At 37.3% G+C, this 27398-nt stretch overlaps 1 protein-coding gene across 1 annotated transcript in view; it reads left to right on the forward strand.

Annotated features, from left to right (window-relative positions):
• Positions 1–27398, forward strand: part of Dscam3 (Down syndrome cell adhesion molecule 3) — a 295926-nt gene that overhangs the window by 235535 nt on the left and 32993 nt on the right. The window contains exon 6 of the mRNA XM_012286811.2: positions 14126–14290. Within this exon, the coding sequence (XP_012142201.2) occupies positions 14126–14290 (165 nt within the window). The remainder of the gene's footprint in view (positions 1–14125; positions 14291–27398) is intronic.

Below are 27398 nucleotides of genomic sequence, written 5' to 3' on the forward strand. Positions count from 1 at the left end.
CGAATATTTGTTACGTACCATATAACTTAATGTCACAAATATCTACCCTAAAATGAATAGCAATTCGCGCGACACAATATCCGCCGATGAATAGTAATTAGCTAATTAAAATTATGAATACAAATGGTATTACAGTTTTAAACGCGAACGTAAATGAAATGCAATTAAACATGAATTAATTGTATCGTATTAATACAACCCAGTAGAGTCAATTATAATGATTCATTTCAACGGACGGAATATCTGAATCTTCCTGAAAGCGGATGACACAGTTTCGAAAAAAGGAAACACGCCCTCAAAGGATGTCCACGAACTTCTTGTTTAAATGAGAATAATATAAAGCCAAGAAAAATTCTTTTATTACAGAACTCTTTCACGTTGTTTTTATTCTTGACGTTAAATAATATTTAAGGGACAGTATTAAGGCAGTTAATATTTTCGCGTAAAGGATTATTAGTACGCAATCGATATTTAGTTCAAATCTCTTGATTATCGTATTTTTATTGATTGGTAGTATTAATATTTTAGTATCATGATTAATTTTTTTTTAATACCTGTCTTTATTATTAAGGAATTAATACTTTGTCAACCCTCGGTTTAGCATTCATTTATAAATTTAAAACGTTAATGACAATAAGATTAATAATAATATTTTTAATTTTATCAATTAATTCCTCATTCTAAAATTCCCTACATTTCGCAAATTCAAAAATTCTCGATTTGCTCAAATTTCTCGAAATATTTGAACTTCCCAATTTTCGAAATTTCCCTACGTTTACCCTCGCTGCTTTTCAATTTCCAAAGCCGATTTCAACTAATAATCGTTGTTAACCGGAAGATCGAAATCGATGATTCGACTATCCAATATCGGATTTCATCGCGTCCAATTTCGGGTTTCGAATAATGCGCAGAATATAGATATTTTTCGCAAAACGAAATAAAAGTTAGCCCGCGAAATATCGATTATTAACTGTACATACACGTGACAAGGTTAATTCGAATTAAACGCTGCAGCCAGAAGAATCCAGCGATATTAAATTTTTCTCCGCAGAGTCAATCAAGTGTATCTTCCCCGATACGAAATCGAACTTTTAATTGCACAGTTTCGCGGCATCGCGTGTTCGCGCAACTCGCGCCAGTCTGTCGCGAATACTTGCCTGCCAAAGTGGAGAGATCGGGAAAAAAACCATAGTAATTAATGAGCACCGCACTGGGACACGATAATGAGACTTCTCTCTGTGCGCGCGGAAGCCGGGCAAAGCTTTTTCCCTCTTGTTATTTTACACTATTTTTATGTTATTAACGCGCTGGAGAACTGGATGAAAAACGCGACACGTTCTCCGCGGAAAAGTATCCTTTTCTTTTTTCATTCCGTGTGTATTTCTTTTTCGTTATTTGCGCGTCCGGTTTCCTATTCGTTCGAAATTCTCCTGTATCTCGTATTAACTGCATCAAAATAGTCGCCGAGAAAATCCATCAATTGTCATTTCCGTGCCGATTAATGGAATTCTTTATGAGCTTAATTGTTCTATGGTAATCGAGGTGGTTGAAACGGAATTTAATTGTTCACCGGTAAAAGTGTGGGTTGAAACAAAATATTCATTGCTTAATGGCGAACGTGAGGTCGAAAGGAATTATTAATTCTTTGAGATTGAAAGTGAGGGTTGAAATGAAATAGTAATTGATTACTGGGGAACGTGGGGGTTGAACCGAATTATTAATTGTTTAAGGGTAGAAGTGAGGGTTGAAACCAAGCATTAATTGATTAGTGGTGGCGTGAGGGGTGAAGCAAAATATTAATTGATCAGTGATAAACACGAGGGTTGAGACAAAATATTAATTGATTGATGGTAAACGAAGGGTTGAAATGAATTATTAATTGCGTGAGGATGAAAGTGAAAGTTGGAACGAAGTATTAATTGATCAATGGTAGATGTGAGGGTTGAAACAAAATATTAATTGTTTAATGGTGAACATGAAGGTTGAAACAAAATATTAATTGTTTAATGGTGAACATGAGGGTTAAGACAAAATATTAATTGATCAGTGGTAGACGTGAGGGTTGAAACAAAATATTAATTGTTTAATGGTGAACATGAGGGTTGAAACATAATATTAATTCAGCCATGGTAAACGTGAAGGTTGAAACAAAATATTAATTGTTTAATGGTGAACATGAAGGTTGAAACAAAATATTAATTGTTTAATGGTGAACATGAAGGTTGAAACAAAATATTAATTGTTTAATGGTGAACATGAGGGTTAAGACAAAATATTAATTGATCAATGGTAGACGTGAGGGTTGAAACAAAATATTAATTGTTTAATGGTGAACATGAGGGTTGAAACATAATATTAATTCAGCCATGGTAAACGTGAAGGTTGAAACAAAATATTAATTGTTTAATGGTGAACATAAGGGTTGAAACATAATATTAATTCAGCCATGGTAAACGTGAAGATTGAAACAAAATATTAATTGATCAATAATAAACATGAGGGTTAAGACAAAATATTAATTGTTTAATGGTAGACGTGAGGGTTGAAACAAAATATTAATTGTTCAACGATAATCATTTAGTAATTTATGAATTCCCTATATGAATCTAGAGAATCGACTGTCTGATTACCAGTTTCCCAATAATATAACAAACGTACCACACCAACGATAGTTCGCGTGTGCAGTTTCTTGCACGTCCCAGCATTCACCCTTCGGTGACTTAACTCGAGTCGTTTGATCGATCGAGAATAAGTTTAGCCTTTCGTGGAACGCTTTTAGAAAGTCGAACGTCTTCGGACGTCACAAAAGAATCGAGATTATTGGAATTTCGATCGGAGAACGGCTTGTTAGCGAGAAGTTGCCGGCAAGTTCGATGTAACGAGCTTTAATTAACGCCGCATTTCATAGATTCGACTTCTATGATCGTTTACGTTCCAGCCTGTCGTGGTGGAAGCTTTTTTTTTTCTCCCTTCAAGTGGTGCCGTAATTGCATTTAAGAAGGGAGGAAAGTCGCGCCCCGTTTATTAGTCGGGAAACTTGTTATCCCCGGGATCTAACTGGACCGATATTTACCTGTAAATATCTCCTCAAAATTCATCTGCTATCGGTGATTATTTGCTCGTTACTGTTGCATACCTGAGGAGATCGATAATTCTTAATAACGCTTTCTTGTTTATGCATTGCGAGCAAGTTTCTTTTATTTCTTTATATCTTCTCTTGAAGGGTTGTTCGTTAGAGATCTGCTAACGAACTCATTTTAATGTATTAAAGACATTATTTTGTAAGTTCTTTGTAGTTTGTTGAAATGTGTACTCATTTCACTAGGTTCAACAATGTATGTGTGTTTTACTGTGTTTCATCTTATTACAAGAATATATTAACAAGCTCTAATAATGTACTCTCCGTAATGTAATAACTCTTAGCGGTTGACGCGACTTTAAACAAATAAATGAAAAAAAAAGAATATATTGTCTCACCATATTAAGAAGTATATTATTCCAGAAGTATTAATATAAATATTTAACCATATTTATTCCTATATAAAAGACATACTACTTCGCCATGTTTAACTACTCTTTACTATATTCAAAAATATAATTGTTTCACCCTATTCAATCATGTCTGACAATGTTAAAATACATGTTGCTTAATGATGTTTAACATATGTCCATCATGTTAAAAAACATATTGTTTCTCCACGTTCAATTACATTTCTCCAATAAGAGGAAATGTTAAAGAGATATGATTTCCCTGCGTTCAAAAATATTTAAAATATTTTTAAATATCGCTATACCGAAATCGTATTGAATGAAATGACGATCGTGAGCGGCAAAGGGTTGAAGAAAGTAAAAGAAGGGAAGAAAATAAATTTTGACTTAGAAACTTGGCAGAGACTTTCTAAGAAGGGAAGAATGATACGAAGGGTAAATTCGACGAGTTCTCGAGGCCAGGGATGGGCCGGATATCGATTGGCCCCTCTTCGCCAGTTATTCCGGAAGTTCGTAAGTCGTGGCCGTCAACGGTAACAGAAATTCTTCTGCTAGCTTTTCGTCGAGTCATTCGGAAACTTTCCCGACGAGAACGCGCTGCTTCAAGCCAATTTCGTTCGAAATACTGAATCCAGAAGTTGCATTTTCGAATCTATCCATACGTTCTTAAAACTTCTCCAATGATCGTTATTTCATTTTCGTTAAATCGAACGTATTCATGTCCTCTTTGAACTCTGTTTATCGCAAACGGGACGATTAATTTCTGCTCGTGTAAACTCGCATACGTTATTCACTACCAGTTATCGCCAATATTCACTTGCTATTTATTCGCTCATCTAATTTCGAACACCTGTATTAAATACTCGAAACTGTAGATAATTATTATAACGATACTGTGGACATTTCTAATAAAATTTGTTTAAAGTAAAAATATTTAGCAGTAGTGGAATGCAGCCCCTATTTTCACTTGACATGAACTGTGAACATTTTTGATAAAATTTGTTTAAAATAAAAATATTTATCAGTGGTGGAATGCACCCCCTATTTTCACTTGACATTATAAATAGCTTACACCTATTTCTTTAATTCTGTCTTCACAGTAAAGGAATAAAGTAAAGATTTAATGATTATTTCCTTCTACACAATTTTAGGCTACAAATATCTGGGGCGACCCACTAATTTTAGCTACGGCGCCACCGTCGTTTAATAAAATTTTCAGCTACTCCCATGTGGCACGTGTTAAACGTACACGCGTATTCTTGAAAATTCACTAATGTTTTATTTTCCAATAATCGTACTTGAAGTATTAATAAAATTACATTTCACTTGGCAAGTCACTCTGAAATGAATCCCATTTAAATTTTTAACATACCTCGAAGTTTAAATCCATCTGCATCGAGAATCGAATAACTTCGCTTTAATATTGTGAATAGTTCTAACGCACCTGGCAGATAAATCGTACAGCAATCGCGCAGTAAAAATAAAAAAATATAACCAGTTTTAATACCGAAATTTCGTAAGCAGTACAGGGTAGAGAATAGTAGCCCGTAGGTTTAAAGGCCGTTTAAACGGTGGCTCACGTAAAGGCAGTATCGGACAAACTTTTGTCCCGAGAAGATTCTTTCTCTTTCTGTGTTAGGCGGTTTCAGCGCGAATCGAACTTCCAGAGATACAATTTAACGTCGTTCAGTGGCATTTTCCCTTAGGTATTTACTCGGGGGATGACTCGGGTGAGAACGCGGTCCGTGCAGCCAACCGCTTCCGGCTTCCGGCATAATGGGATCCTCAGGAACTTTCTCTGCCGTTATCGCGGCCAGTCACGTTTCTCGAGCGACGTTCCGTCTGTAATTGACGTTTATTGTGCTCACGCAACACCGTTTCGGGACGTAGACGTTACCCTCTCGTATCGATGGATAAACGAGTTTTCCAGCTGCTTTCCATCGGTAACGATATATCGAACCCTCTAAGAAAAGAAATTTTATTTCGCGTCCTCTGTTCGCGGCCGGAATAACGTTTCAGATCGCTTTTCTTTCCCTTACGTTATCTTGGGACATGTCACTTCGTATCTGACGCTGCTACATTTATATCATAGATTATTTACATTTATATCATAGATTATTTACATTTATATCATGGACTGATATATACCGTCCAAAAATATCCGGACACTTGGTTTCGTTACATGAAACATAGTTGAACTTTGTACGAAAGGTATTTAGGGTTATCATATCATTTGTAATAATTATTATTATCTTTTTCGAGGTGTCATAACGTAATAGAATTCATAAAAAACGTAATAAAATTCATTTTAGCTTTCATGCAACGCGAATGCATATTTCGCTGGTGTCCGGATACTTGTGGACGGTAGAGTATATGAACTGATACATAGATTTATATAGACTGTATAAGATATACGTATAAGACATAATGCATATAAAGCACATATAAGCAATGTAAGATGCTATTTTAGATAAAGAAAGTTTGGGGATTCAAAGAGGTAGTTCAGTGGTGGTAGCTCGGGCAGCCTCGGTTGCCTTCGCCTCGCGTCGTAACGAAGAGAGCCGGAGTTGCCCGACGTACCACTACTCGCTCCTTAACCGCGATTACCACACTGATTTTGAAATTGAATATTGAAATGTAGAAATTTAGAACACACCTGATTAACCTGATAATCACAGTATATATCTTACCCTGAAAATATTCCTTGAATCACGTAATGAGAATTCAACTGAATTACCAACTATCCCTCTCCCTAAACAATATAAAGACACTAAAGAGTCCACTAAAAATGAATCCTAAAAATGAAGAAAAATATAAAATAAATCGAAGCTATCGCGTAAAAAGTTAGACGGTGAAAAAGAGATGTCTTGCACCCTTGGTTGCACCAAAACGCAGCGTCCGCGTCGAAATGTCTGGCGACTCTTTTCCATGGGTCGCAGTTTCTTGCAGGCTTCAGCAGCCCCGTCAAGGGATGGGACGTCGCTAAGGGTGGCGTGGAAAAGGCCCCGTTCATTAAAATGTGTTCCAGCCGGCGGTAATTACGCGTTTAATTATTTAAACGAGTGACCCGGCATTCAGCGAGATTTCATCCCTCCTCGCTAACCTTTCACCGACGTTTTCACCCTCGCAGTCCGATTCTACGTTTCCGTTTCTAACCACCCCTTCTCTTGTACACATTTCTTACTATCTTCGACTCGCCATCTTCATCCAATCTTCCTCTTCGCGACTTCCGTCGCTGAATGTCCCCACCGGTAAAACTTGCAACGCTTTCTCTCTCGCTCTTTTTTTTACCCAGCGTGTGTCTCTTTTGAAAGCGACGCTCTTTCAACCGGGACGTCCCGTGCTTCTTCGCGTTTCCGTTCTCCGTCCTTGTTGCATTCGCTCGCGTGTCTGCCAGCCAGATCTCGAGGAGATACGCTGAATGAGACGGTTAATTGGTCGCGAGAAGGGAAGAACGGTGTACACGTTCGTCTCTCGGTTTGCTCTTCGAGTCCTCGCCTGCTTATCGCGTGCTAATTGTCTATGTTTCCAGCCACGATTTTCTGATAACGCTGATAACGTTCGAGAGCACCCTGCTTTTTCGAGGATCTCAGGAACCACCTTATTTGCTACTCAAATCTTCTTGAGGGTGCATGGTTTTTTACACTGAACAGATCTGGTCAAAGAGGTCATTTCTTATTGTAAATTAACTTTGATTGCTACAACTAATATGGGTGATGCTTGAAGTTATACATACGAACCTACTCTTTTGTCGACTCTTTCGACGAGTCTGATTCGTGACGCACTCCTGACGCACTCTTTCAAATCATTCATTCATCTATGATCAATTTTACTCGAATTTTAAATACGTTTCAATTTGAAGTTATATTTACATAGTTAACGATTACATTGATATAACATTTCAATCTTCCTTGTCTGCTTTAATATTGTAGTTCTGACACACCTCAGGAGCTGACAGTTTGAAACTACCGAATAATAAATACAACATAACGTTGTAAGACTTGTTACAAATAAAAATTTAATAGAATTTTCAACTGGTAGAACGTGTTAATGAAAACTTATTAATGAAACAGTCCCTATTCCCCTTCATAATACTTTCAGCGCCTCCTGTTGCGACTTCATTTTGTTTATGCAGTCTCCATGGTCGTCCACAAGAATTGCACGCGTTTATTCATTGTGTTGACTTCCATTTACGATGTTATGCAAAATGTCTTCGATACATAACCTCAAAATTAAGTTACTGTAAGTACCAGAATACAAATTACAGTCTGAACAGAGCTAAATTAAAAAGCTTTTTAAAATTAGAGATCTTTTATTCTATTAATATTAACAGTGAAGACGGTTAGTATTTTCATCCTCGTATCGATATTAACTTTAAAATTAACTCCCCATTAAAATACAAGTTTTAGACCGAAGAGGATGAAATCAAAAGGCTTTTACTTCAATACGCATCTCCAAAATTAATCATCAAAACCAGTAAACAGATTTCAAAAAAATATCAGTGCTTCGTGGAATAACTATGTTTCCCTGGTAACATAAATGAACCTAAAATAGAATTTTAATCGCAGAAGGATTTCTTTCGCGAAACGAGTCCGAGGAGGAAATTAAAACGTGAAATCCGGACACCGAGGCACGGAAGTGCAAAAGTATTCGTCCCGAAAAGGAATACTCGATTAGGGAAGGGTAAAAGTAGCCTGATTTCCGCTTGCTCTTCTCGATGCAATGTACAGAGAGTGAAAAGCACGAGACACCGAGGCCGGACAAGTCTGAAAAGCGACGAGAAATTTATCTGAAATGACATCGGCTCGACCCTCGTCTCCGCCAAAGGACTTATTCTCGAGGAGAGCGGCATTGTTTAAAAAAAAGGGGAGAAAAAAGAGGGAGAAACTGCTCCCCTTTTTTTCCCGCCACCTTTCCGGAACAGGCTCCGCCGGGGACTCTGGGAATACTTCAATGAAGCTACGACACTTTCGATGATGATGTCCCGAAAGGACTTAGGGTGCTTTCGCTTTCTACAAATTTATTTTTGGTAAACGAGTATTTTACTTGGACTTTTTTTCGCTTATTATGAACCGGCAGATTTTGTCCGAAAAATAATTACTTTTATTACTCTTCTTTTTTGGTGAATTTTCTGTTGGCGATATTACGTTTTATGTTCGATCGTTTTATAACGGCAAGCTGTTTATTAATATTTCGAATATTGGGTAACTGTTCTCTGATTTGTTCATTGATATGACATGGGTGAAGTGTATGAATTTCTGTCAACGTTGATTACAACTGAAATTTTATATGACAAACAAATGAACTGTCAATGTATTAGGTATATGTCACAATTGGTTATATCAGAAATGTTATAATATAAACAATTTTTCTGACGTATTTTGTCTGTGTCACAATTTAAACCAATTTAAATATTATAATGTAATGAACATGTACATAAACTCGTAACATATTAAATCTGTATCAAAATTGATAACAACTAAAATACCATAAACAACCCCCTCAACAGACCTTCCTCAACCAAACCTCCACCACTCAAATTGAAAAATAACCCCAACTAAAATACCATAAACAACCCTCTCAACAGACCTCCTTTAACCAAACCTCCTCCCCTCAAATTAAAAAAGAACCCCAACTAAATTACTATAAACAACCCTCTCAACAGACCTCCCTCAACCAAACCTCTATCCTCAAATTAAAAAATAACCCCAACTAAAAAACCATAAACAACCCTCTCAACAAACCTCCTTTAACCAAACCTCCACCACTCAAATTAAAAAATTATCCCAACTAAAATATCATAAACAACCCCCTCAACAGACCTCCTTTAACCAAACCTCCTCAAATTAAAAAATAACCCCAACTAATAAAATTACCCAAATTCCAAGCGCCATTTTCCAGGCAAAAAAATACGGTAACAAATTGATGGTTCGAGTAGATAAAACAAAGGAGAAAAAGAGAGTAGCAATTGAAGAAATTGTCGCACCGTGAAAAAGGTAGAAATAAGGGTCTCCGTTCAGAGAATATAAAAAGAAAAGGAGTTGAAAAGGAGCCTCGACAGCTCCTCGGAGACGTCAAGAATTAGCAAAGCCACTCGGAGGTGGATGGCTCGCCCTATCCTGGTTACAGAGCCGGAAAATACCTGGATGACGATCAGATTGCGAAGGCGAAGGAAACGAAACGTGCAAACGAGGCCAATACACGAGAATTCCGCAGCCAGGCGAGCAACGATATTTCTGGCGGATTCGCAACCATCGGCGGGATTAAGTTTCTTTTTCGGTTTCCAACATCGGGAAGCCGCGATACGCCGATTCCTTCGGGCTAGATAGCAATCCGTTCAAGTGGATACGGGCTTACAGTAGCAGAAATGTATTTTCGTGATTCCAACTGAGATATAAAGCTTCCAAAACAAAGTGTACAGTTGATTTATTAGATTGCTTTCGATAAGAAGTTTTGGAGTTTCTCGGGATGGTCAATCATGGCTCTAAAATTTTATTAGGGATGTTGTTAATAGGTTGAGTGTGTGAGATGTAGGTGTCAGGGAAATTTGGAGGTGTATGGATTTGGGGATGGAGAGATTTGAGGATGTAGAAATTTGGGACTGTAGGAATTTGGAAATAGAAATTGGGGGGCAGAGATTTGGGGATGTGGAGATTGAGGAGTGGAGGGATTTGGAACGTATGGGAATTGGAATATGTGAAAATTGGGATATGTGGGAATTAGGATATGTGGGAACTGGGATATGTGGGAACTGAGATATGTGGGAATTAGCATATGTGGGAATTGGGGTATGTGGGAATTGGAATATGTGGGAATTAGCATATGTGGGACTAAGCATACGTGGGAATTGGGATATGTGGGAATTGGGATATGTGGGAATTGGGATATGTGGAAATTAGCATATGTGGGAATTGGAATATGTGGGAATTAGCATATGTGGGAATAAGCATATGTGGAAATTGGGATATGTAGGAATTGGGATATGTGGGAATTGGGATATGTGGGAATTGGGATATGTGGAATTTGGAATATATTGGAATTAGCATATGTGGGAATTGGAATATGTGGGAATTAGCATATGTGGGAATTAGGATATGTGGAAATTGGAATATGTGGGAATTAGCACATGTGAGAATTGGAATATGTGGGAATTGGAATATGTGGGAATTAGCATATGAGGGAATTAACATATGTGAGAATTAACATATGTGGGACTTGGAATTGTGTAGAAATTAGAATATGTGGGAATTGGAATATGTAGAAATTAGGATATATAAAAAACTGAAAATACAAAAATTTGGAAATGTAGGAATCCCCAGATTCCTAGATCCCACATATCAATTTTCCTCTACGTCTATACATCCCCCGATCTCGACACGTCCAGCTAATATCTGCAGAAGAATTTCACAATGCAGATGTTACTAGGTCGCTACATCTCCAGAACCTATAGAGCTACTATATCAATAGCAGCAATAAGTTGCAGATACAGAGTTTATTTTAGAAAGTAATCCGCCAATTGCAGAGTCAACACCGATAAGAATCCCTCTTTTACCAGATATTAGCTACATAAATATTTAAAGACCGCGAACGTTAGCTTTTTCGAGCGAGCGGTTTGTAGAGGAAAATTTCGAGTGCTGATGTTTCATCTTGAATTATTATTCTATTACGTCGGCCACGTGAAAAGAGTGCCGGCGCAGTCGAATGTAAAAAGAGGGGGTTGAGACGAGAACGTGGCGGTCGGAGAAGGCGTTATCGAGGGCGATAACGTCGCTAAATTGAACAGAAAATGAGAGCGAATCGGCGAACTCGGCCAGATCTTCCTTCTTCCATCTTGAATCGATTCATTTGAACAGAGAAAATGCACCGTTTGTTGCCTCCACCATTTACCAACGAATATTTAATTCTCTGCGACCAACCATATTCCGATATCTCCGAACGTACATACGTCCATTTTTTTGTTTTCATTTCCCTACGTTAATATTCCATGTAAATTCGCGGAACGAGTCTCGTTTCGAATGCATTACACAAGCATGCTCGAAATAAAAGATCAGCGTTTTGCGAAATATTTTACACTATGAAATTCGGGGATTTGATGCACGCTGAAAGCGTATCAAACGCGCGAATTTTGTGAAACATCATTTGCACGGTACATTTTGACTTGTTGATACAGCGACAATATTTGCAAATCGTTTGATTTACCGATCGATTGATTTTTGGTTATATTTTAACAAATTTAAGTCAATAGTTTCATCAGTATAATTGGTAGAAGTGTTATATTAGATAATATTGTTGTAACATAGTAATTAAGGATAGTGTGGATTTGGAAGTTTTAAGATGTGATGCTTGATTTGAATTTTTTACATTTATAAGTTGCGGTTCCAAATTTCTATATATACAAATTTATGTATCTTCAATTGTAGAATTTTGGATCTAAAGAATTTTCACATTGGGGAATTTTGGATCTGTGGTATTTTTGATCTAGGGACTTTTGTGTCTACGGTATTTTAGATCATAAGAAATTTTTTATTTAGAGAATTTCAAGTCTAGGGAATTGTGGACCCAGGGATTTTTGGATCTAGAGAATTTTGTATCTGTGGTGTTTTTGATTTAGGGAATTTTGAATCTAGAAAATTTGGAATCTAAGGAATTTTGGATCCAGGGAATTTTGAAATTGGGGGATTTTGGATCTGGGGTATTTTTTATCTAGGAAATTTTGGATCTAGAAAATTTGGAATCTGAGGAATTTTGGATCTAGGAAATTTTGAAATTGGGGGATTTTGTATCTGGGGTATTTTTTATCTAGGAAATTTTGGATCTAGAAAATTTGGAATCTGAGGAATTTGGGATCTAGGGAACTTTGAAATTGGAGGATTTTGGATCTGGGGTATTTTTTATCTAGGAAATTTTGGATCTAGAAAATTTGGAATCTGAGGAATTTTGGATCTTGGGAATTTTGAAATTGAGGGATTTTGGATCTGGGGTATTTTTTATCTAGGAAATTTTGGATCTAGAAAATTTGGAATCTGAGAAATTGTGGATCTTGGGAATTTTGAAATTGGGGGATTTTGGATTTGGGGTATTTTTTATCTAGGAAATTTTGGATCTAGAAAATTTGGAATCTGAGGAATTTTGGATCTAGGAAATTTTGAAATTGGGGGATTTTGGATCTGGGGTATTTTTTATCTAGGAAATTTTGGATCTAGAAAATTTGGAATCTGAGGAATTTTGGATCTAAGGAATTTTGAAATTAGGGGATTTTGGATCTGGGGTGCTTTTTATCTAGGGAATTTTGCATCTGGGATATTTTTTATCTAGGAAATTTTGGATCCAGGGAATTTTGGATCTAGAGTATTTTATGTCTAAGAAATTTTTCATCTAGAGAATTTGAAATCTTGAGAATCTATGGTCTAGGGAATTTTGATTCCTCGATCTCGTAACATAGAGAGTTTTGGAACTAGAGAATGTATAATCTAGGGAATTTAAAACTTTGAGAGTGTATGGTATAAGAAGTGATCTAAGGAGTTCGCAATATTCAGAATTCAGAACCTAGGGAATCAAAAATTCAGCATATTTTTGTTCTATAAATCTAGGCATCTAGAAATCTATAGAGTATCTAACATTTTCCCCTAAATGTCGAACATTTTACATCAATACATCACACCGAAATACATCAGTCTATAAGAAGAATAATCTTCCTTTTAGCAATTATCGATAACTCGAAGTTGACTACGCAAAGTTTCGTGTAATAGTTCGGGAGCGTTATACCGATTTCCTTCGGCTGTTACGGCTTTCATCGCAGATGTATTCGCGGAAGAAAAGAAAGGAAATCTGTACGTTTGTCGTAGTAAATTCTCCAGCAGAGAGATAAGATTAGCCGGGGCATCCGGAAATTCATTTTCAGCTCCGGCAAGTTCCGTCGCTGCTCCATTTATTCCGAGATCTGACAGGTAGCTACGATATTGCTCTTAATAGCACTGTCAAGTCGGGCGTCATGCCGTTACGCGTCTCATTTCGGTGGCACAATTTAAGTATTAAATGTAACGCGTTTAAGTCAGCCCCTTTTCCTGCTGCTGACATCCTGAAAATTCGCAATAACGCGCTTTTCTATTCCTTCAGGAAACAGGTAAACGTTGCTCCGGTTATCAGACAACCCCGGGATGAATTTCTATTGTTCCACGTTTTACAATGGAGAGCCGTAGAAAAGTGAATTTTCGACTTGGTCCGATGTAACGAATTTTCAACGACTAAACAACTTCCGCGATTGTTTGCCTCGTTCTGGAAGATGCCCTCAGTCTTTGCGTTTTATGGCTTTTTGTGAAGCTCCCGCTGACGTGTTTGAAAGAAAATGGCGCTGCGTATAAATGTTCTTTTACGTATTTAGTATATTGTTGATACATTAAGTGTCAGACGTTTCGAAGACAAAGAACAGAGTTAAATTTCATCACAAATTGATACTCATTTTGCACTACTTTTATGAAGTATATATTGCATTGGTATTATCAAAACATTTTACCAACTCCACCTAAGTCGATCATTTCGAAAATCGTAATTTTACAAAAGTAACAAATGGAAATGTAAAGAACAGTTGAAACGATCAAGAGAGAAGTTTAACCAAGAATTTCCTTATGGATTCCAGTGCTGACGGTTCCTGGTTATGACGTAAGGGTGAACAGATCCCCCGTGATGGAGGGATGCAATGCTGTTTTATCCTGCACAGCCCGGGAAGATGTCAAGGAACACTTGACAGTCACCTCCTGGTTTCGAGACGATGCCATTCTTCTACCTGGAAGCACGGACACAGGTGAGTCTGCAAGACATAATCTTTATATATGAATTATTAATATAACAGTAAAAATTCACAAGTAGAATGAACCCTTAAAATGAACAACTAAAATGAATAATTATAGTGAACTACTGAAATGAACAAGTGAAACGAACAATTAAAATGAACAAGTAGAATGAACCCTTAAAATGAACAACTAAAATGAATAATTATAATGAACGATTGAAATGAACAATTGAAACGAACAATTAAAATGAACAAGTAGAATGAACCCTTAAAATGAACAACTAAAATGAATAATTATAATGAACTACTGAAATGAACAAGTGAATCGAACAATTAAAATGAACAAGTAGAATGAACCCTTAAAATGAACAACTAAAATGAATAATTATAATGAACTACTGAAATGAACAATTGAAACGAACAATTAAAATGAACAATTAGAATCAACATTTAAACTGAACAATTACAATGAACATTTAAAATAAACAACTGCAATGAACATTTAAAATGAACAATTAAAGTGAACAATTAAAATGTACATTATAATCGTTGTTTTTAGAATACACGATAAACATCTGAAGCAGCTGTCGATCTCCGCAGTATCTTTACTTTGGAACATCGTTAGAGAAACATCAGGTCAAAATGATAGGAATGCATCTCGAGTGTTCTCGTTTCTATAAAATATTTCATAAAGCACGCGACAGAATGCCGTTGTCGAGATATTTCCAAGAAACCGACCCCTTTGAAGCGCACTCTTTTCATGTTTGTCGAATAGTTGATCCTCTCTGTTGAACGTCGGAATACTTCGTTAATATCGATACAATTAACTTAGCGTATCGCTGTTGCTTTTCAATATCAACAATAACGTTGTCTTTCTTTTCTAACAAACTTCTTTGCATAGTTAAGTATACAATTTCCACCTTGTTAACCTGGTAACGTCAATTTTGTTCGAACGGTACCGAGAGATATTTCAATATAGGGATTTTAGCGAGGGATGGTATAGGAATGTTCCATTTTAGAAATGGGGATGTAGAAGATTTAGGGATGTAGCGATAGAGGGATATAGGGAGAGAGGAATAGAGGGATAGAGAGATAGAGGGATCTGGGGATATTGGGATTTAGGGAGATTGGGATTTGGGGAGATTGGGGTTAAGGGAGATTGGGATTTAGGGAGATTGGGATTTAGGGAGATTGGGATTTAGGGAAATTGGGATTTAGGGAGATTGGAATCTAGGGAGATTGGGATCTAGGAGTGTTGGGATTTAGGGAGATTGGGATTTAGGGAGATTGGGATTTAGGGAGATTGGGATTTAGGGAGATTGGGATTTAGGGAGATTGGGATTTAGGAGTGTTGGGATTTAGGGAGATTGGGATTTAGGGAGATTGGAATCTAGGGAGATTGGGATCTAGGAGTGTTGGGATTTAGGGAGATTGGAATTTAGAGAGATTGGAATCTAGGGAGATTGGAATCTAGGAAGATTGGGATCTAGGAGTGTTGGGATTTAGGGAGATTGGGATTTAGGGAGATTGTGATCTACGAGTGTTAGGATCTAAGGAGATTGGGACCTAGGGAGATTGGAATCTAGGGATATTGGGATCTAAGGAGTTTGAAATCTAGGGAGATTGGGACCTAGGAAGATTGGAATCTAGGGAGACTGGGACCTAGGGAGATTGGAATCTAGGAAGATTGGGATCTAGAGAGATTGGAATCTAGGGCTATTAGCATCTAGGGACATTGTCATCTAGGGATATTTTAGAGATAATTAGAGATTCAGTATTGTAGAGATCCCAGGACTACAGAAATCTGGGATTATAGCAATCTGGAATTACATAAAACTGAGCATATACAGATCTAAAGAACCAGAAACCTAGAAATATACTAATCTAGGGATATAGGAATCTAATAACATAAAAATCTCGGACTTCAGAAATTCTAAAATGTAAAAATCTAGGTTTACATAGATCTAAAGGTAGAAAAATTTAAAAAATAGAACAATTTGAATAAAAATATGGAAATACAGTAATCTAAAAATATAAAGCCACTTAAAAATATTCCGACATACATCTATTTATATAACATCTTTACTTAGTATCCTAAGTAACTCAAATCACGTGTAATTAGAAAAATCAGTGTCGGAAAAGTTCAACCAACGCAAGGCATAAAAAGTGAAACGAGGAAACAAAGACGTGAAAAACAAGTGGTCCATTTCAGCACAGATCCCCTTCAGTTTCCTCGGATCATCGTCCAGCAAAACGAACGAGTAAATCACTAAAAGATTGAGAGCGGAATCGCCCTCGCAGCGTCTTACGAATTTATCTGCAACGACCCGATGATAAATCGTTGCCGCGTGCTATGAAATTCTAAATGGCCCGATCTAACAAAGCGTAAGAACATCCTCTTCGATGCAACCGGTCCCGTGGGATCTGCGAGGGTTATTCGATGACATCCGATCGCTCGTCGCGCCGAAGAAAAGTGGAAAAAAAATTGTTACGCGGAAGGAGAAGAAACGGAGGAACGTGTTCGGGAACTGGGGAAAGAAAAGTCCACGGTAAAGTTGGAAAAATTGAAAGCAAGGGGATGAGGATGAAATAACTACGTTTAACTGGCGAGTTATTTTAAAGTTGTTCGATCGGTCGACGTGTTTCGAAGAGAGTTCGAGGGAGATTTATAATTTTTTTAATGTTCGTGGCTCGATCAAGACCGAACTATCGAACGGTTTTATCGTTTTTGTTTTAGTACTTCGTAATAAAGGCACGACGTTAATTGGAACTGCTGAAAAATATGGAAGTTAATAATTGTCGATATATTAGTTCGTGATACATGTGTGTGGAACTTTATTGATTCTACACAGAGCGTTTGTCAGACACCGTTATATAAAATCGAACCAATAAATTGAAGTGTCAATTACTTCGAGGTGAAGTTTAAAATTGAATTAAAATTAAATGATATATGACAAACAAAGTATAATATGACAAAGTTAAAAATAAAGCAAGATTACGGATTTGGAATGAGCTGCACAACTTCAATAAATAAATCTTCCATACAAATGTACATTAAAATGGAACTTTTCTGTACTGTACTGTACTTTTTAATAAGTATGTATATGTGTAACGTGACAGTAAAACTGTCAATGTAACTTCAAATAAATATTTGTTAACTTCATGGGTACAAGCATTTCCACTTTGGTAAATAACATGTGTTTATAGTCAAACTGTCAATATAAGTTGAAACAAATATTGCATGTGGAGGATATAAAGGATGGGGAGATTTAGGGGTGTAGGAATTTGGGGGTGTGGGGATTTGGAAATATTAGATATTGGGAATGTGGAGATTTTGGGATGTAGAGATTTCGAGGTGTAGGAACTTGGTAATATTAGAATTTGGGGGTGCAGAGATTTCGGGATGTGAAAATTAGGGGGTGTAAGAATTTGGGATATGTAGGAATTGGGATATGTAGGAATTTGGGATGTGTGGAATTTGGGATGTGTGGAATTTGGGATATGTGGAATTTGGGATATGTAGGAACTGGGATATGTGGGAATTGGGATATGTGGGAATTAACATATGTGGGAATTAGCATATGTGGGAACTGGGATATGTAGGAATTGGAATATGTGGGAATTAGCATATGTGGGAATTAACATATGTGGGAATTAGCATATGTGGGAATTGGGGTATGTGGGAATTGGAATATGTGGGAATTAGCATATGTGGGAATAAGAATATGTGGGAATTGGGATATGTGGGAATTGGAATATGTGGGAATTGGAATATGTGGGAATTGGGATATGTGGAATTTGGAATATGTGAAATTTGGGATATGTGGAATTTGGAATATGTGGAATTTGGGATATGTGGAATAAGAGATATGTGGAATTTGGGATATGTGGAATTTGGGATATGTGGAATTTGGGATATGTGGAATTTGGGATATGTGGAATTTGGCATATGTGGGAATTAGGATATGTGGGAATTGAGATATGTAGAAATGGGCATATGTGGTAATTGGGACATGTAGAAATTGGCATATGTGAGAATTGGTATATGTAGAAATTGATCTATGTAGGAATTGGTGGATGTAAGAAACTGGAAATATAGAAATTTGGAAAAGCAAAACGCATGATAAACTCTCTATACAACTCGATTCTTCCAAACAAACTCCATGACTCTATAAATAAAACATAGTAGAACAAACCGCAAAAAAAAATTGTAGTAAAACATTAAAAAAGATTGGCAGTATATCAACTGGCAGCAAAGATTTAAGCAGTCGAAAAGAAGTGTTCGATCGGACTAGAAAAAGAGCGAAGTAAATAAAAAGAAAGAAGGAATAAGAATCATTAGCTCCGCGGACCAGAAGATGGTGCTCCTCTTCCATTTAATTCCCGGTCTCGTTCGGCGTAGCACGCGCGGAAGTGGCTTTATACTTTTAATAATGGCCGAGTCTCTCCCCCGCCGCCGGAAATAGGTGCTCGACCCTTTTCCGGTTTTTCAGGGAGGCCAGGCACGCGCGTGCATGCAGCGATTCAGTCACGGTGCCTCATTTCGAGCCGCTGAAGCGTTCCTCTTCGGCTTTATGCCTTTGTACAATCCTCTCGTTGTTTTTCAGCTCGTCCTCGTCGTCGGCGAACAGCTCGTCAGCTCATCAGCCTAACGGTTGTTAAGTTCGAATCGGCTGTAATTGACAAAGCGACGGACCTCCATACGATCCAACGGATTTCCTCCAGCTTCTCTGCCGACCGCGTTTCGCTTCCGTTTTATACCGATCTTTGTGCGATGTTTCCTCCCCCGTCCTTCGTCGTGTAACCCGCGGATCAAAGTTCAAACGGAAACCACAGCTTTTTGTACAGAAATTTTTATCTTCGAGGGATCTCTTGTTCCGTGCGGGATCACGTGTAACTAGAGGTACAAATGTTGCTTCTGGAATATGAGACGAAAATATACAACCACGGGTTTTTCATACGCGGCTTTTTTGACAAAATGGAGAGCTTGTAATTACACTTTCAAATGCGTTCGTATAAATATGTAATATTCGACGTACAAAGTTCCAAGCTTTTTACAGGTAATTACTGAATTTTTAAATTTCCCGCGCACGTGGCTTCTTTTCAGGGGGGTTGTTTCTGGTTTTGCTGCGTATGAAATATGTATGATTTGGGGAGGTTTGAGGATATTTGGGATTTGGGGATAGAGGGATATGGGGACGTAGGAATTTGGGGACATAGGGACTTGGGGATGCAGGGATATGGAGATATAGAAATTTGGGGATATGGGAATATGGGGACGTACTTTGGAGATGTAAAGATATGGCGATACCTGGGAATGTAGGAAATTAGGGATGTAGTAATTGGGGATGTAGGAATTGAAAAATATAGTAAGTTAAGGATATAGAAATTTGGGTCTGCAGCAATTTGGTAATGGAAGAATTTGGGAGCGTAAAAATGTGGAGATGTAGGTATTTGAGAATTGATAAATTCACCAATGTGGAAATTTAGTTTAGGGATTTGGTAATATGGTAACTTGAGAAAGTAGGCATTTATGGATATAGCACTTTGAAGATGTCTGACCTTAGAGATATTAAAGCTTGAAGATGTAAAAGTTTCAATATGCAAATATTTCAATATGTAGAAATATAATTATGCATATGTGGATCCATATGGATCGATATTATATGTAGATGCATATGTGGATCCATATGGATCGATATTATATATAGATGCATATGTGGATCCATATGGATAGACATATGTATATGTAGATGCATATGTGGATCCATATGGATCGATGTATGTATACGTAGATGCATATGTGGATCCATATGGATCAGTATGTGTATACGTAGATACATATGTGGATCCATATGGATCGATATATGTACACGTAGATGCATATGTGGATCCATATGGATCGATATATGTATATGTAAATGCATATGTGGATTCATATGGATCAGTACGTGTATATGTAGATGCATATGTGGATTCATATGGGTCGGTATGTGTATACGTAGATGCATATGTGGATCCATATGGATAGACATATGTATACGTAGCTGCATATGTAGATCCATATGGATCGTTATATGTATACGTAGACACATATGTGGATCCATATGTATCGTTATATGTATATGTAAATGCATATGTGGATTCATATGGATCAGTACGTGTATATGTAGATGCATATGTGGATTCATATGGGTCGGTATGTGTATACGTAGATGCATATGTGGATCCATATGGATAGACATATGTATACGTAGCTGCATATGTAGATCCATATGGATCGTTATATGTATACGTAGATACATATGTGGATCCATATGGATCGTTATATGTATATGTAAATGCATATGTGGATTCATATGAATCAGTACGTGTATATGTAGACGCATATGTGGATCCATATAGATCGATATATGTATACGTAAATGCATATGTAGATCCATATGAATCGAATATGTATAAAATATAATATCCAAAAATTGAATAACCTAAAATTTCAACTTCTCCACCCTACTGACCACAACTAACAACTCCATAAATGAGAGTGCTACGTCGCAAAAATACACAGTACAGATTAAAAATTCGGTTCGTCGCAGACCTTCAAATTTCTTCGTAGCTTTTAAGGTTGTAGCGGTGTCGGGCTTTACGAATGAACCCCGTGGCAAAGGGGTGAGTTTGAAGGCAAAAGGACGGCGGAATTTTTCCCCGAGGGTGTTTCGAGGGCTGTTTATGAAAAGGTACCGGGCGAAAGTCTCGCACCGCGGAAAATGAAGTTTGAAGACCGCTTCCATTCTTCTTTTTCTACCTTTTCGGGGGTGTGGATTGTTTATGCGAAACTCGTCGATGAAAGTTCCACGCGTCGGAAATAAACGTTTAAACTTCTCTCAGACCGTGGAATTTTTTAAATCGAAATTAAAATGTCTCTCGCGAGCGCGCACCACGCGAATCAATTAATTATGTTAGAATCGATGACCGTTCTCTGTGGGGATCAGTTTTCCCTGAATTATCGAAATATGGAATTCGTGGAAGAGGATTAAACTTCGTGATGATGGCGACTTTAATTCGGTTCCTAGTGGGATTAAGTTTGATTCAATGATGCTTGTGATTCAATTTGCTAAAGGATTATGCTCGCTCAGGATTGCAACTCCTGCGTTCAATTTTATTGCGTTTCGGGTTAATAATTGGGGTATATACTTGTCAATGACGTTTCATTAATGTGTTACTCTAGTAGGGACATATGTCAAAGCGTGAATTAGCCATTCTATATTAATAATGGTGTTTCGGAGAAGTAGTTATTTCCGTCGAACACTGAGCTTTGTATTAATATAGGAACTTTTAAAATTTTATACATGAGATAAGGGTAGGATCGAGATCAAGAATTACATGTACGTGCAGATATCGGATACTAGAAATGTAGGGATCTAGGGATATCGAAATCAAGAAATTTAAGGATCGTGGTATCTCTAGACTTCGGAAGCTCAAGATCCCAATATCCCTAGATTTCAATATTTCTAGATCCGAATATTCCTAGATCCAGAAATTCCTACACTTCGAATTCCCTAGATCCCGAAATCCCCTAAATCCCGAAATCCCAAGGTCTCTAAATTCCCCAAATTCCGAAATCCCAAGATCCCTAAATTCTTCAAATTCCGAAATCCCTAGATCCCGCAATTTCCTAGATTCCGAAATCCCTAGATCCCGAAATCTCTAGATCCCTGAATTCTCTGGATCCCGAAATCCCCTAAATCCCGAAATCCCAAGATCTCTAAATTCCCCAAATTCCGAAATCCCAAGATCCCTAAATTCCTCAAATTCCGAAATCCCTAGATCCCTGAATTCCCTGGATCCCGAAATCCCAAGATCTCCAAATTCCCCAAATTCCGAAATCCCAAGATCCCTAAATTCCTCAAATTCCGAAATCCCAAGATCCCTAAATTCCTCAAATTCCGAAATCCCTAGATCCCTAAATTCCCCAAATTCCGAAATCCCAAAATCTCTAAATTCCCCAAATTCCGAAATCCCAAGATCCCTAAATTCCTCAAATTCCGAAATCCCAAGATCCCTAAATTCCTCAAATTCCGAAATCCCTAGATCCCTAAATTCCTCAAATTCCGAAATCCCTAGATCCCTGAATTCCCTGGATCCCGAAATCCCCTAAATCCCGAAATCCCAAGATCTCTAAATTGCCCAAATTCCGAAATCCCGAAATTCGCTAGATCCTTAAATCCCCTAAATCCCGAAATCCCTAGATCTCTAAATTCTTAAGTCCCAATATCCCTAAAATAAAATTAAAGAATAATCGAAATAAAAAAGTATGAAAATTTGTAATTTTCAAACACGCTCAGCTAGAATTGAATGTATCGAAAATGAAAAATGAAACCGCTGTCGTATAATACGAAAAGATAACGCGAGAAGTTGAGGGAATAAGCCGTATATATAATCTTGACGTCAAACAAGGAAAAATGAAAAGGCAACCATAATATAGGGAATAAAATAAACCAAAAGTTTCAGCAGGTCGGTTATTGCCGAGCATTTCTTCACAATTTTCACACATCCATCGACGATCGTGACGTGGATGTACCAGCAGACGAGCTAGTCGAGCAAAGTTACGGGCTATTTATCTTCGTATTTTTATTCCGTCCGGGCAAGACGATATTAAATTGCTCCTTTCGTGGTGTTCACCCTCTACCAACCCCCAACTGGCTCAACCCTCTATCACCTTCCGTCTGTTTGCTTATCTTATTCCCTGTTTCTTTGTTACTGTACCTTTCTAATTCTCAAATTATATCGATTCAAGAAGCGATTTCTCTGAATTATTCAGATTTCGAAATATTCACATTTTTAATTTCCACGTTAAGCGATCATTTAAAGTTTGTTTTACTGTTTCATTAAAGAACGCAATATATCCTGATCGAAAAAAGTATAATTTCCTAATAAAGCATTCGTTTCCAGAGTCACGTATCCATCTCCACGTTCCTTTATTTTCCTATGCCTTTATTTTTCCCCGTTTTCCTTGCCGTTGTCGTGCAACCGTGCCACTGTTTGCAGTTTCGAGGCTGCCTGTTCGCGTACCACCGCATATATTGCTATCCTGTGCAAGCTGATACGCCCCGTCTCCGGGCGTTTGCCCGCGCGTTTTCCACGGGATTTCCATATTTCTTCCTACATAGCCGTGTTTGTTTTCGCCATTCCCGATATTAAAACGCTCGAGTGGGTCGTCGGTCAGCTCCTCGACTTCCACGTTATTATCGTGTACCCCCTTCGTGCTGCACGCTCTGATTTCTTATGGGATTTGGAGAACGTATTCCCTGCAGATGTTGCGATCTTTTCTCACCGCTCCGCAATTACCGTATCGGTTCTCTAGGACACTCTTAAATTTTTCGCTTGACAAAAATGTTTAGTTTATATTGCATATTGTCAATGTGACATACATTGTATATTAACAATGTGACATACATTGCATATTAACAATGTAACATATGTTGCATATTAACAATGTGACATACATTAAATATTATCAATGTTACATACATTGCATATTGACAATGTGACATACATAGCATATTATCAATGTGACATACATTAAATATTATCAATGTGACATACATTGCATATTGACAATGTGACATACATTGCATATTAACAATGTAACATACATTGCATATTATCAATGTGACATACATTGCACATTGACAATGTGACATACATTGCATATTATCAATGTGATATACATTAAATATTATCAATGTGACATACATTAAATATTATCAATGTGACATACATTGCATATTATCAATGTGACATACATTGCATATTAACAATGTGACATACATTACATATTATCAATGTAACATATATTGTATATTATCAATGTGACATACATTACATATTGACAATGTGACATACATTACATATTAACAATGTGACATACATTGCATATTAACAATGTAACATACATTGCATATTAATAATGTGACATACATTGCATATTAACAATGTGACATACATTGCATATTATCAATGTAACATACATTGCATATTAACAATGTAACATATGTTGCATATTATCAATGTAACATACATTACATATTATCAATGTGACATACATTACATATTAACAATGTGACATACATTGCATATTGACAATGTGACATACATTACATATTATCAATGTGACATACATTACATATTATCAATGTGACATACATTAAATATTATCAATGTGACATACATTGCATATTAACAATCTAACATATGTTGCATATTATCAATGCAACATGTATTGCATATTATCAACATGGTAATATGTTTAACATTATATGTCCATCATCATATGTCTATCATTACATTGATAGACATATTATCATTGTATTGATATATGTCGTAATATGTACATGATGTATGCCACAATATGTCTACAATTCTATTGTAACCTATCATTATATTGATTATTATATTGATAGACATATTTGTGTCTATTGATGTCTGTCCACTAAAGGAAACTGACTAAACATAATCAAGTTTCTATAATCATAAGAACGATATTTAATGTCACTAATCAGTCAATTCCCTATTACAAACTCAATTAATGTGTTCCCATTTAATAACCAATCTACACGTGTTTACTGTGTCCACTTTCTTCCTCTCCATTTTGCCTGCCTACCTCTCCCACTCTACAAAAAGCGCGCGAATATTCAAACTCAAAAAACCCTCCTTACATCAGTATAACTTATATCAATATATATCAACACAAAACAGTATACTATAATTCTGTCAATTCATCACAAATGTGTCTACAAAAGTGCAAACTTAAAAAGACAACTCCCCCATACAAAATCACCCTAAAAAAATTTAATTCATAAATCTCCAGCAACTAGTTTTGCTCCAGCAACTTTCAGTTTCGAAAATATTTCAAAAGCAACCTGTCAAAGTAAGAAGCCTATCAGTTATTGTCAGTTACGCAGAACGTTCTCTTTATGCCTCGATCGTGCGTAGAAGTCTTTGTTCCGCAAATACCGATCGGTACGCTTCGATTCCAGAAGCGGCTGAGATACTTTCACGAGCGAGCGCTCGATTAAAATACGCGGCTGGTTGCGAACGTGCGTTCGTCGAACGCTCGAAGATTTTACAAAGTAGCTGAAAAGCTTTTACGTAAACGCGACATCGCTGGTTATTTGAAGTTCCCCGTTCCCTTATCGGATACTACTTTCCGCTGTACGGGAACGCACGCTCGAAGACACGTGCACCAGAGAAACCCGCTTACCGTTCCACGATTATCGATCGCGACGACAAACACTTGATTTCCCTCGACAGCAATTAACCAAGCAAATCAAGCTTTTTTATAATTAATTTCACTTTTGTGCTGTAGAGAGATTTGTTGACATTAAGGACGAATGCAGAAGGGACGAGAGAAGTAATACACTTTCATTGTTAGGGGCTTTGGGGGTATGGAGCATTTGAGGGTTGGTTAAGAATTTAGGGACAGTGGGATTTGGGAATTTGCAGGTTTGGTAATTTGGGGAATATGAGAATTTGGAGAGTGAAGAGCAATCAATTTGGGAATGTACGAACCTGGGATGGGGATCTAGGAATTTGGGGATGTAGGGATTTGGGGACGTTGGGATTCGGGAGCGATGGAATTTTGGGAACGTAGGGATTTGGGGACGTTGGGATTCGGGAGCGATGGAATTTTGGGGACGTAGGGATTTGGGGATGTAGGATATTAGGAAGTGTAGGGATTTGGGGGCGTTGGGATTCGGGAGTGATGGAATTTTGGGGACGTAGGGATTTGGGGACCTTCGGATTCGGGAGTGATGGAATTTTGGGGACGTTGGGATTCGGGAGTAATGGAATTTTGGGGACGTAGGGATTTGGGGATGTAGGATATTAGGAAGTGTAGGGATTTGGTGACGTTGGGATTCGGGAGTGATGGAATTTTGGGGACGTTGGGATTCGGGAGTAATGGAATTTTAGGGACGTAGGGATTTGGGGACGTTGGGATTCGGGAGTGATGGAATTTTGGGGACGTAGGGATTTGGGTATGTAGAAATTTGGAAGTGCAGAAATAGGGGAATGTAAGAATTTAAGGATGTAGAGACTCAGAAATATAGAAATTTGGGAATGCAGAAATTTAGAAGTGTAGAAATTTGCTTATGTTGAAATTCGGGAATACATGATTTTGAGGGCGTAGGGATGTGGTGATCTAGGGATTTAGGAACGTAAGAATTGATGGGTGTAGGAATTTGGAAATGAATTTAGTTATGTATAAGTTTCAGTAAATATTTAAAGAATTTGAAGTGTACGACCATAAAAAGTTTGAAAGTATCAGAAGCACAAAATGACGAAAATCTGAGAATTGATAAATAGTGAAATATTCAGATACGTATTTATCGGAAGAAAGCCTACGTCGCAAACGGAGCGTACATGTTCCACGACATAATGCAGATGTATTTTTCATCCGCTGTTGTATGAAGTTATTCCCTCACTTCAGTCTCGATTCACCATCAATTTCGCAGGATACTGGAAACGCGGGAGGACAGTGAAATATTGACAAATATTTAAACATGCCATCGCAAAAGTGTTCGACGAAAACAAATGCCACTATAAAATATCGTTCAAGATCCTTTCTACCATTGACACGAGTGTACTTCACCCTTGTGCCTGTTTCCTACACCCTGTCACATAATCCATTCTCAATCGACGTTTTCTCCAATGTGTATTCTTACCATTTCTTAACAAACGGAGTATTCGTTCCTCTAGCGAACAGAATTATGTACGTACTTTGTATTTATCGACTATGTACTTTTATTCGTAGGTTCAAGGAACAGTTATTGAAGGAATTCTTTTGGATCACTCAAAATTGAGGGATGTTATTTTCATCTTTCAAATGTAGAAATTCTCAAATTTGCTATTTCTCAAACGTAGAAGTAATTTTTCAATCTCTCAAGCAACACATATTCCCAAATTTTAAATCTCCCACATATTGCCAAATTTTAAATCTCTAAAATTTACATACTCTCAAATCTTGAACCTCTCAAATTTACATACTCTCAAATTTTAAATCTCTCAAGCTCAAAAATTCTCAAATTTCAAAATTTTCGAATATTCAACCTCTCATATT

The sequence above is a fragment of the Megachile rotundata genome, chromosome 4 (assembly GCF_050947335.1).
Source record: "Megachile rotundata isolate GNS110a chromosome 4, iyMegRotu1, whole genome shotgun sequence".
NCBI lineage: Eukaryota > Metazoa > Arthropoda > Insecta > Hymenoptera > Megachilidae > Megachile > Megachile rotundata.